The sequence below is a fragment of the Pristis pectinata genome, chromosome 8 (assembly GCF_009764475.1).
Source record: "Pristis pectinata isolate sPriPec2 chromosome 8, sPriPec2.1.pri, whole genome shotgun sequence".
NCBI lineage: Eukaryota > Metazoa > Chordata > Chondrichthyes > Rhinopristiformes > Pristidae > Pristis > Pristis pectinata.
In genome coordinates, this window is record NC_067412.1 from 59,610,579 (window position 1) to 59,623,250 (window position 12,672).

The 12,672-nt window shown below is 38.9% G+C and overlaps 1 protein-coding gene across 1 annotated transcript in view; it reads right to left on the reverse strand.

The window, feature by feature from the left end:
* Positions 1-9,475: 9,475 nt before the first annotated feature.
* Positions 9,476-12,672, reverse strand: part of diaph2 (diaphanous-related formin 2) — a 547,192-nt gene continuing 543,995 nt past the window's right edge. The window contains exon 30 of the mRNA XM_052020928.1: positions 9,476-10,671. Coding sequence (XP_051876888.1) covers positions 10,607-10,671 — 65 coding nt within the window. The 3' untranslated portion in view covers positions 9,476-10,606. The remainder of the gene's footprint in view (positions 10,672-12,672) is intronic.

Consider the following 12,672-nt stretch of genomic DNA (forward strand, 5'->3'; position numbering starts at 1 on the left):
TAGAGTCTTCAAGTGCACTAATCAGAGGTCTGCTTAAATTACCTTGGGGAAGGCTGCTGTTCTGCAGGGAGATGCCAGCAGGGAGCAGAGTGATGTTCAGCAAGATCAGAAAGCCATTGCCACCAGAGAGCAGATTTCTGCCCTAACAAGAGTTGATTGTCTGCATTGGTACATCTGGAGGCTCTGACAGCAGTTGTATGATATGTGGCACAACGGATACACAATGAGATATGTGTCCAGCCCAGATCTGGGCGAGTTCCATTTGGGGTAAGAGTGCTTTTCTCTCTCAGGGTTTTAGCGTCTCTCCTCTAACACTGGATCTCAGATAAAGCACAGGCAGCTATCGCAATTATAGTCACTTCAACCGGCAGGGGCAGAGCTGCTCATGATTGTCCATCATAGCCATCTATTGTCCAGTCAGCTGAAAGGGAGCAGCCTAACATCAACCTGGCCACAGCTACTATGTTAGCATCCATCAAAATAATAGTCAGGAACTCAAAAAATTCTCAGAAAGAGGAAACACAAGAGGGATTGGTTATTATCAATAACTAATTGAGAGTTGTGTTGATTAAAATATAATGTCTAAATTATTCTGACATCAAGATTTACTTGAAAGCAAAGATGGAGAATTTCAAAGATTTCTGAAAGATACTGCAATAATGTTCATCTTTTTAACATATAGTTATTTATGGAATGATCTTGAATTCTGACGTATCTTGGCAGTAGCCCTTTAGTTCATATATGTGAACAATTCTGAGGCATCTTAGCGTTTTCCTTCAGTAGGAAGCTGGGACAGTTGCAAGGTAACCTAAGTAATCTGGCAGATGAGTGAATGTTGATTACTGCCATAGAACTTTAACATTGTCAGTTACTCAAAATTGTCTGGCCTTCTGGACTGCGCAATTTCTTCCTGCCTTTCATACTATCAATGGCAGATTCAGAAGAAGCATGTGCTACACTCTTTCTCCTGGCTCTGATACACTTGTCAGTCTTTCTAGAAAGTCACATGCAGAAAATAAATGCATGGAAATTGAGAGATGAAAGCATTCTGAAGACTTAGATAAGCAACCATGACTCAAAGAGAGTCTCCAAGTATTTGGTTGTGTTGTCCTGTATTGTGCTAAACATAATTCTTGAGATATTCTGACCAGTTAAAGGTCAACTATTCACATCACTGTAATTGATTTCTCTTCTGGGAGGAGACTTGTTTCTATAGGAAGGTAATCTTCTTCATTGTTTACCTTTGGGTCATTGCATTCATCATGCATTGGGGCAGAAAGCATCAGAATGCAGTCACCAAACTATTTGGGAAGTCAACTGCGAAGTTAGAGAAGTGCTCACAATGGCAGGCCATTCTCTGTATTGTCAATGCTACCGATGCCCATGGTTGTGGCCATTGTGCAAAGATGGCAACAAAGACTTTCCAAAGATCATTAATTAGCACAAAGTCTCATAGCTCACTAGTCTTGAAGGAAACATTCTTTTCAGCTCAGCACTGACCTGATGACTACAATTGGACATAAGGGGCCATTAAGCTCCTCAAAATGAGATTCTAGCACCTACACCCACTTCAGGGTACCAATGTTCCAACTTCATCATCATGTATCTCCTTCACAATCTTGTATTGGAAGTGTACAACCTCAGGGTAAGTGCTGGAGAATTGCTGCAATTTAGCACTCCACTGATGGACTCCCAGAGTCCAAATAATGGAGCACAATCAGAAAGTCTTGTGAACAGCCAGCAATTCAGTACTTCTACATATGCACTTGGTAGCATTTAGCATGAGGAAATATCAGCAGTTCCATGTGGAATTGTCCAAACTTCCTGGTAAGATCTGGCCCATTATTTTTTTGTAGGCCTTACAAAAGACTCACACTGAAAACCATCTTCTGGAAGTATGATTAAATGCCACAACAGATGAACCCATGTGTAATTCAACAGCTGTTGTCCATGATATCTCCAAAATCAATAAAAATAAATAAAAAGGTAAAATTATTAAACAATTTAATATAAATGCAATGGAAGGATCGGGCAGACTTGTCCAGAAATGGAAATGATCAGTGCTGTTTTTTAAGTGCTTGCATTTGAGAATGGCAATGACAAACACTAGTGATTTTATAGCCCACACAGTTCCAGGCACAAAGCTTGCTTGCAAAGAAAAAAAACAAGGTGATGACACTGCTCCATTAATCCTTCAGAATATCCTGAGGTTGTTAAAAGTACCTCAGATACATAAGTCTTTTTTCTTCCATTAAATTAAAACCATCAAATGCATTGTACTACACTAATTAGTCAGTAGATTTATCTATGTGTAGCCATGCTAAAATCAAATTGCATGCAACAGAAATAAAACTTGCGTATTGGAGAACATTCAAAAATGAAACCATTTTAATCTTGTTATTAGGACAGATTATTCCTGAATTGATAGCAAAGCAAAAGGTTTAAGGTGAGTTTATTGCTTATAGAATTACTTCAAAAAGTTGCACAATAAATGGATGAAGTTCAGAATTTAAAAGTCATATTCTTTTATGAAATGCTCACGTTTTACTGGATAAAACTTTCTCCATATTACTTCCCCAGGCTCTCAGTTGGGAGTGCAATGAATTTTAGGAATGTTTACTAAGCCAGAACATTTGCCTTTCTGGCAATAGTATACGGGTTTTATTTCTAAGGATGTTACCAGGACTGGAGGGCTTGAGTTACAAGGAGAGACTGGTTAACTGGGGCTTTTTTCCCTAGAGTGTAGGAGGCAGAGGGGTGTCCTTATAGAGGTATATAAAATTGTGAAGGGCATGGATAAGGTCACAGTCTTTTTCCCAAGGTGGGGGATTGTAAAACTGGACGGCATAGATTTAAGGGAAGGGAACCTGAGGGGCAACTTTTTTCACAGATTTGAAATGAGCTGCCAGAGGAAGTGGTACATATGGATACCATGACAACATTTGAGAGACATTGGGACAGGTACATGAATAGGAACAGTTTAGAGGAGTATGAGCCAAATGTAGGCAAACGAGTCTGGCTCAGATTGGCAACCTAGTCAGCACTGTTGAATTGGGGCTGTTTCCATGCTGTCTAACTCTATGACAGCCTTCACCTGAATTTCAACCTCATTTGGCAGAGGTTCATATCTTAGCAATTGAACAAATCAGAAGTACAAAGTTTTCAAGGCTCATCAGGACAGTGTACTAGAAGTGGAGGAAAGATGGGCTTTCAGTAGGAGGCCATAGGGTGGCATGGTAGCGTAACGCTATTTTACAGTGCCAGTGATCGGCGTTCAATTCCCACCGCTGTCTGTAAGGAGTTTGTACGTTCTCCCTGTGACTGCGTGGGTTTCCTCAGGGTGCTCCGGTTTCCTCCCACATTCCAAAGACATACAGGTTAGTAGGTTGTAATTGGGCAGCACGGGCTCAGTGGGCCGGAAGGGCCTGTTACCGTGCTGTATAAATAAAAGTTTAAAAAAGTCACCGCAGGTGCTCAGAGAGGAATTCTCCTACTGAATATCAGTGGGATCAATTTGCAAGAAACCTGTGCTTCAGTCAGGATATCCTCACCAAAATCTGCTACCTGATCCAATCACAACAGCAACCTTAGACCAAGGCATGGACCATGTTGCACTATCTGTCAACATGACCATGGATAGTGAAGTTCTATGTAATAAAAATAAAAATCCTTGTGTTACTCAGCAGGTCGGCCAGCATCTGCCAAGAAGGAAACAGGAAGTAACTTTTCAGGCTGATCACCCTTCATCACAATCTCTGAGAGGTCACAGGCCTGATGAAAGATCTTGGAATTAGCCATTTTGTTTCATTGATAATGGATATAATATGGGCAATTAGGAATTAAATCTATTTTGAATAAATAGTTTGATTAACAGCTATGGTCATGTGGTAATGAATTGATTGAATGAGTAAAAATAGCAAAAAGAAATAGTCTAGTAAAGCAAATAAAGTATTTTAACTACTGCAAATTTGTGTATTTAGGGCACAAAGACTGTATTAAAACAGAAATAAAGAAACTGAAGATGCTGCAAATCTGACACTAAAACAGAAAATGCTGTTAACACTCAGCACAGTTCTGATGAAAGCTCCCAGACCTGAAATGCTAACTGTTTCTCCTTCCACAGATGCTGCCTGACCTGCTGAGTATTAAAATGGCAGTCAGGGGAATGATGGGAAGAGAATGGTCAAAGTCTGTATTTTAGAATACTGGCACAAGAACTTCAGGTTTTAATTAAATATCTATTATGACACTTTGTCCCGGGTCAGCTGGATAAGATGTAGATTCGCATCCATGTTATAAAGTAATGAAGCATGCATGGCAGGAGCGACTGCAATAACTACCACAGTATCTCCCTCCTCAGCCACACTGGCAAACTCTTTCCAAGTGTTGTCCTCAAATAGACCCCACATCGTTCGAGTTTACTGTGTGTCACAGTGGATCTTCTGAACGGAGTGGTCATGATGTTCACCGAGAGGCAACTGCAAGGGAAATGCAGCATTGCCTTTGTAGACCTCCCCAAGGCTTTTGGCGTGTAAATGTGCAGCGAGGACTGTTTCAAACTGTGGGAAAACAATTGGCTGTCCCCCAAGACTCCTCAGAAAGATCATATCCTTATGTGCAAATATGAAAGGTACAACCCGACCTTGGAGCCCATCAGCAAACGTAGCAGGGTCAGGCTAAGCTCTGTCAGCCCTCTGGCTCTGTTGAATATCTTTGCCCTCCTGCACAAACACATCATTGGGACAACTACAGAAGAAGTATACCTCGACAAAAGCTCAGATGGAAAAAGATTCAACCCCTCCAGTTTCTGGGCAAACATTAAAGTGCTTACAGTTCAGATCAGAGATTTGTTCTTTGAAGTGGCAATGATGACACTGTTCAGGGACCACCTCCAACTCCTCAAGTGGGCATGCCCAGATTTCAAACTCACCATTAGCCCAAAATGAACCAATGTAATGGGGAAAGATCCCTCTATGCCTTATCCTTTTATTTTGTTTATTGTGGACTCTTTCAGGTTCAAAAAGACTATGGATTTGGCCCTTTGTGGTGTTCTCAATCTGTTAATAGTGTCTACTGTGGCTGTAGATGCCTACACGAAAATGGCAATCCCTTTTGTACCTGCTGCATCATAAAAATGTGATAGCTGTGTTTAGGCATGCTGATTGTTCTTTCCAAGGAGACTTTTCTCCCTGGTACATAGTGTTTACTTCTCCTCCCCCAAACATCACTCCCCACCGTGTAGGGTCCACATTCATCTACATCGACCTGTGCATTGGGAAAGCTGCCACAGCTCTTTCTGAGCCTGCAGAAAGGGTGCCAATGAATAATAAACTAACTGAGCTTAAAAAAAAATCGATGTGTATGAAGCCTGTGTCAACAGCACTTTGCCGCACAGCAGTGAGACCTAGATTCAGAGACTAAAGAGAGGGAAGTAACAAAAGAGACTGAACGGTTCCTATATGTATTGCCTGCAATGCAGAATGTATCATAATTCTGGCAGTCTGGATTGCACATGGATGCCTAGTATGTACATATTGCACAGACAATGACAAATTTGATGGACTGGACATGTTCTGACTGAACAATGGGAGAATTCCCAAAGACATTGTCTATGAAGAATTAGGCTCAGAGAAAAGACAAGTTAGAGTCTCACACTGGTACTTAAAAGACAGCTATACGAGAGACCTTAAGGCACATGGACATCGAGGACACAGCTTCTCAGGAGTGCCATCAGTAGAACCACAAAGTTTGCAAAGGCATCCAAAAAAAAGTGCAGAGAAGTAAACACTATGTACTAGGGAGAAAAGTCTCCTTGAAAGTACAATCAGCATGCCTAAACACAGCTATCACATTTTTATGATGCAGCAGGTACAAAAGGGAATGCCATTCTCATGTAGGCATCTACAGCCACAGTAGACACTATTAACCAACAGATTGAGAGCACCAGAAAGGGCCAAATCCATAGTCTTTTGATCCTGAAAGAGTCCACAATAAACAAAATAGAGGGATAATTGCCTAAAATACCTATAATCACAGCACATCAGAATTAGGCATTTGCAGCCAGTTGAAGGAAAGGATTATTCAAATGGGGCAGTCACTGCTTGTTGCCAGATCATTAGAAAGTCCTTATAATTAAAACTGTACCACTTTTTTTTCCAACAACCTGAAATGTTCACTATTTTGCTCTCCACAGATGCTGCCTTTGTTTTAATGCAGATTTCCAGTTTTCATTGTATTTAGCCTTTGTATTAACTTCTATGTATTGAGCTTCTTCCAGCTGTAACTCGAAGTATTTACAACATCTCAGTTTACCGACTACTGTTGCATAAGGAAGATCCCCAAAACTTTCTATTCCCATTTTATTCTCTCTTGCCAGAAAGCACGAGTAGAATTTGAACGTTGTATCTGAAGGAGCAGTGTCTTCTTCATGGTGCAGAGTGATATTGACTGCATGCCTGTTATTTTGCAGCATCGCATCAGCTCTTCTGCAACTGATTCAATTCCCAATGTCCAGCTACACTTTGACCATAGACATCAAGTAGGCAAATACACTGAACCTTGGCAGCAATTTTGAATTCTGCAGCTTAACCACAATGCCTTCTGCATTTGAACCAGGATTTTAAACCAAAGGGTGACTACTGGGTTACGGAGAGTGGTAATGAACTGGAGATTTGATGAGACCAGTCAGCATACATTCAAGAAAAGCCTTGCTGCAGCACATAACATGATACAGCAAATCGTTGGTGTACTGTAGGAATGCTTTTGCTGCCTGAACTGCCCTGGAGAAGCCTCTAGCAATTGATAGAGGTGTCAACGTCTATGGGAATCTCTGTTTGCTGCACAATCTACCATTGTGAGCCCTTGCCACTAGCTACACTGGGAACTGGTGTGGAGCAGGAAGAGGAGATAAAGAGAGATGGAGGTATATAGCACTCCAGGTGCAGTCTCAACATTGCCCTGAAAAGTTGCAGAAAAACTTCCTTATTTTTATATTTCATACCTCTCCCTTCCAAGATGGACATCATTATACCTTCCCACACTGTACTCCATCTGCTGACTTTCTGCACACTCATTTAACCCGTCCATATTCCCTTGCAGGCTCTTGGTGTATTCCTCACAACTTGCTAACCCACCTATCTTTGTATCATCAGCAGATATGGCTGCATTAATCTCGGTTCTTTCATGCAAGTCATGTATATAGATAATAAAAGTCGAGGCCTCATCACTGATCCCTTTGGCACCCCACTAATCGCCAATCCAAAATGACTTGTCTAAATGTTCTCAGTTATTCAGTCAATCCCTTACCATGCTAATAGCCCATGTACTCTTATCTTGTGTAGTGATCTGTTATGTGGCACGCTATGCAACGTCTTCTGGAAATCTAGTTGTTCCCTTTCTTTACCCTGTTTGTTGCATCCTCAAAGAACTCTGGCAAGTTTGTTAAACATGATTTTATTTTCTTAAAACTACATCGATGCTGCTTGATCACCTAATGGTTTTCAAAATGCCCTGCCACTTCTTCCTTACCTTATTAATGAATTCCAGCATTTTGCCAATGACATATTTAGACTAACCAGCCTAGTTTTTTAAATGTGCTGTTACCTTTGCAGTTTTCCAATCCTCTGTAACCTCTTCAGAACCTGAGAATTTTGATAGATTACAACAAATACATCCACCATCACCAAAGCCACATCCTCCAAGACCCCAGGATATAGGGCCTCCAAGGGACTTGTCGGCCTTTCACCCCATTAGTTTCTCTGGCACTCTTTCATTAGTGATAGAGATTTTTGTTTTAAGTTCTTCCCTCTCTATAGCCCCTTGATGCTGTATTATTATTGGTATATTTTTAGTGTCTTTTACAATGAGGGTCAATCCAAAATACTTTTTAGAATGCCTGCCATTTCTCTATTTCAGTATTATTTCCCCAGTGTCATCCTCCAAGGGATCATCATCAATTTCTTTCCTTTTTACATACCTGTATAAGTTCTTACTGTCTATGTGTTTATTATTTGCTAGTTTATTCTTAAACTCATCTTCTCCCTCTTTACAGTTTTTTTAGTCAATTTTTGTTAGTTTCCAAAACTTCTCCAATCCTCTGGTCTACCACTAATATGACTATGCAGCATGCCTTCTCTTTCAATTTGATACAATCCTTAACTTCTTGAGCAAACCATGGACAGTGCCCACAGATTTTCTTTCTCATTGGAATATATCCTTGCTGAGTTTCACAAAATAATCTCTTTCCTTGGGAGTTCTTTATTATGTGAACAGGCATTTGGAAACTATAGGCTGTCACAGAATGCACCAATGGGAAATTCAATCCACCATCTATTCCATGTTTCAACCGGGATGATCAGTGAGATTATTAAAGTGGGAAAAAGATGCCTTAACCTTTCTAATACTAAGAGCTCCTGAAATTTAGTGACACGATCTTGGCCCAGATCTAAGAATCCATATATTGTAACAAATCCCACTCAATAAGTTTTAATTTAAAATGTAGCGTCACTCTTTTTCCACTCAATTTTCAATTTGTCACTGCAGAATTATTCAGTGATATAAAATGCTAGGTCTCAGCCATTTGTCCCTCCAAACCTGCATTGTGTTGTATAGTTCTTCTTTTCTTGTTACAGCGACAGAAGAATCTAATATCATCTTCTAATGTCATGAACTCACTGCAACCTTTGTCTTTGGCTAATTTTTTGGCTGATTTGCAGGGTAATTCCAGCTGAACTTTTGTTACAGGCAAGTTTTTGTTTCAGGAAGCGTACTCACCATTATACATTTTGTCACTGCCATTTGTTCAGCTGTCACCAGGGTTGTAATTCTGGAAGGGCATATTTTCCTTTTAGCCTTTGGAACCACATTGTACACATTTTTCTTGATGGTGCTTTTAAAATGAAGGACACTCATGATGTAGTCACTGGACAAAAGGCTCTGGAGGCAAAGAGCTGCAGCAGGCTGGTGAAAAGTCATATTGCTCTTGTAATTTTGAGATGATTAGCCTAAGGGAAAATTACATACCCACTATTCATCCTGCCTTTAAAAAGAAAGGAGTGGAGAATACAGTAGCAAATGGCTAAAATAAAATCCTAATTTTTTTACACAAATGTGGATAAGATGTGAATCATCACCACAGTTGTTTGTCCTGGGGAATACATATCGTCAGTGAGAGAGTTAAACATCGTTCTAAACAACAGCCAGACAACATCTGTGGTAGGAAGTAGACCAGTCTCAGGCATAATTAGAATATGAATTGAGTATTTCCAGCGACAAAAGGGCATGTCTGGCCTAGTGGCCTGCAAACAAAAACAGGGAAAGGGTCAGTCAGAAACAATGGGGGCGTTCAGGATGAAGATTTGTTCTGATAGACTGAGACAACTTTCTTCACACTACTAAATTGTCTTGTAATTTTGAAAAAGAACTTTGAATTAGAAAGCAGGTGCTGTGTGTGTACTATTAATGACAGCAATTCCAATAACATTGATTTTATTTTAAACATTAAAGTCACTGTGCCGATATACACTCTATTTTCTTTCATATAAGTAACTCTGTGTTAAGTATTTGCAAATTCATTTACAACACACCTCTGGTTTTACTATATAGCTTAATGGATTTGGACTCTATGTACTATCTGTAATTTTTATACTCCAGTGAAGGTAACTGCTGATTGCTAAGTTTTAAACGTGTATTTCATTGATCTGATCATTTAAATACACTGTTGAGACGTGTAAATAACTGCTGAAATGTGTTTAAAATACTTCTTTAAAAATTGTTTAAATAGAATACATTTTAAGAAGTAATTTTCAAAAGCGTAATTACTATAAAACAAGCACGGGTATTACAGTATTGTTATTGCACAATGTAGATATGAAAAAGCTCCCACTGTAGGGAAGCAAACTGTGCAATAACTACATGATACTAAAACACTTTGAACTGAATGAACATATTCTGCACGTGACTTAAGAAATTCATTCTTCCTGCTTTGTTACAGGCAGTGACAAAATAAGAAAGTTGCGTTTGTTTTTTTTCCTGGAAATATGTGTATAAAGTACATACAAGTGCATAATTAGAAAATATTTTTGCTCAAGAAAAATACTCCTTCTGGGACAGAGGTGAAACCTAAAATAATCCATCCAAAAGAGAGAAAAAAAGCACATTTTTTCCCATAGTTGATAAGCTGGGTGTGTCAACCGTGGTTACTTCATGGCCTCAAAGGAGAGTTATCTCAAGTTTGAGTAACACACAAACTGTAACTTAAAAACAGAAAACAAAAGAGATTCAGGAGAGTAAACTGTCAGATTGGAACCCCAAACTTTTGCTTTCTTTCTCTCTTTTTTTAATTCACAATACAAATACAAAATGAATTTTGCAACATTGTGGATGAAGTTCATCTTCTTCCAATTGTAGGTCAGTTAGTAGGTATACAAAAGTTAAGAGCTTGTTACGGGTCAGCAGAGAGCACTTTGTAATGTCTCACACACAGCATTTTCACAATTCCTTTTCTGGCCCTTGCAGTTTATCATCTGCAGTATTGTTAAGAGCCATTCTGATATCCAAGGACTGTTGGAAAATAATCTTCAAACTCCAGTTCTTTGGCACACTGGGATCATGCAAACGTCATATTTCCATTGTGACGGGAACGTGATCTCTCCAAAGCAACACGCCTATTTTCTGTGACAGGGCAAATAAAAGCTTTTTAATTATTTGGGTAGTCTTTCAAAGTTGTAAAGTACAAAAGTAACATTTGAAATACAAAAATTAACATTTGAACAGAAACATAAGATTAACATACACAAATCAAACTGGTACTGAAATACACTTGAGGATCTTTAATAAATTGCTTTTTAGGTTATACGAGAAAGGTGATAAAAGCATTAGAAGAAAACACAGACACATTCCCATGGACATTGATGAAGCAGAAATCCTAACTGAAATTGTCTCCACATGAAGAATCTATCTAGGTGAACATGAAGTGCACTTCAGATGCCTTTGGGGATTGAATCATAGAGTGTTAAAAATGCACAGTGACTGTTAAAAGCAGGAAAAGCAGAGCTACAAAGATTGAAATGGTAAAAATTCAAGGCAAGGTCTGTCAGCTCTCTTTCATGTAGAATGTCCGTGACAGACAACATTGTGCCATCGGTGACCCATTAAAAGTAACTGTTTCACCGCCAGCCTTTCAGGAGATTTAATATTATGCAGTGGCTTCCAGTGAGAACATTTTTCTAGGCTGCAAAAGTGATTGATCCTGTCTTGAAATCTCCAAATCCAAGTAGTAAAAGATATTGCAACAAATATATCTTTTCGGTAACCTCAAGCAAAATAACTTAGATCTAATTCTCCAAGACTGTAGCATTTCTATTGAGACTACAATGAGTTATAGCATGTAACTTTCAAATGATTCAAGATACAGTAGCCTCTCATGGGAATAATCTGATATACGGCTTCTGATATAAAGTACACTGTTTATGGCAGTGCCATTAATAAAGGAAGCACATAAAATAAGCTCTTGAAAAGTTATCCTTTCTGAAAGACTGATGTCTCATCAGCAATTACCATGTGTAAATCAGACAGCTATTTGTTCTGCAATCATTGGATAATTCTCATTCAGAAACTGGGAGGGCACTGCTCCTCAGTAACTCATGCAATGAAAAAAAAAGAGCTTGCTGAATTAGTAAAATTAATTTCAACATCACAGCCATTTCCAGCAATCATACATAAGGATCAATGTAACTATTATAGTACAGAATTGATAGAAAACTCTGAAATTAAAGAGCATATAGATTCCTAAACTATATATCAAAGCACATAACTAACTTACTGTCATTTCAAAACAACAGAAAATAAACATAGACTCAAAACATTAGCCAAAATAAAAACTGATGTGATATATTGCTGAATGTGAAATTAAATAATTTTTTTTAGCTCAGGCTTTATCTCCAAAACTTCAGCTTTGATAATGGGAAGGTAGCAAAGGACTGGAAAATGGCAAATGTGACACCCTTGTTCAAGAATATTCCCAGTAAAGAGAGGCCAGTCAGTTTAACATCAGCCGTGGCTAAGGTTTTAGAAACAATAATCAGCTAAAAATATTGACAGGCACTTGGATAAGTTTGAGTTAATTAAGAAGAGCCAACATGGATTTGTAAAAGGAAGTCTGTGTTTGACTAACCTAATTGAATTTTTTGATGAAGTAACAAAGAAGGTTGATGAAGTGAATGTTTTCAATATCAGTGGTTTCTAGCCTGAAGTGAATTACTCCCGGGGAAAGATCACAGGAAGCCTTTAAGGGTTTGATAATATCAAATTAACTTTGTAAGATAATTCACAAAAAAGATAAAAATATATGCTGCACGCTTGCTTTGCTGGAAGTCTATGAGCATCCCCAAAATAGCCCATACTTCTTAAAAGGAGCAGTCAATGAAGTCATCAGGGCTTCATTGCGGGTATGGCATACTGTACTGAGTGGAAACAGGTTGGGCTTTACTCGTAAAGTTTGGGAATCACTGGTCTGTGTGAACAAGGAAGTGTCAATAGTGGTATTGAGTACAAAATCAGAGAAGATATGCTGAAGTATAAAAGTGTAGCCAGACCACAAGTGGAGCACTGTGTTCAGTTCCAACCATCATTTTTCAGTAAAGATCCTTGAGAAAGTACAGAGAAGATTTACCA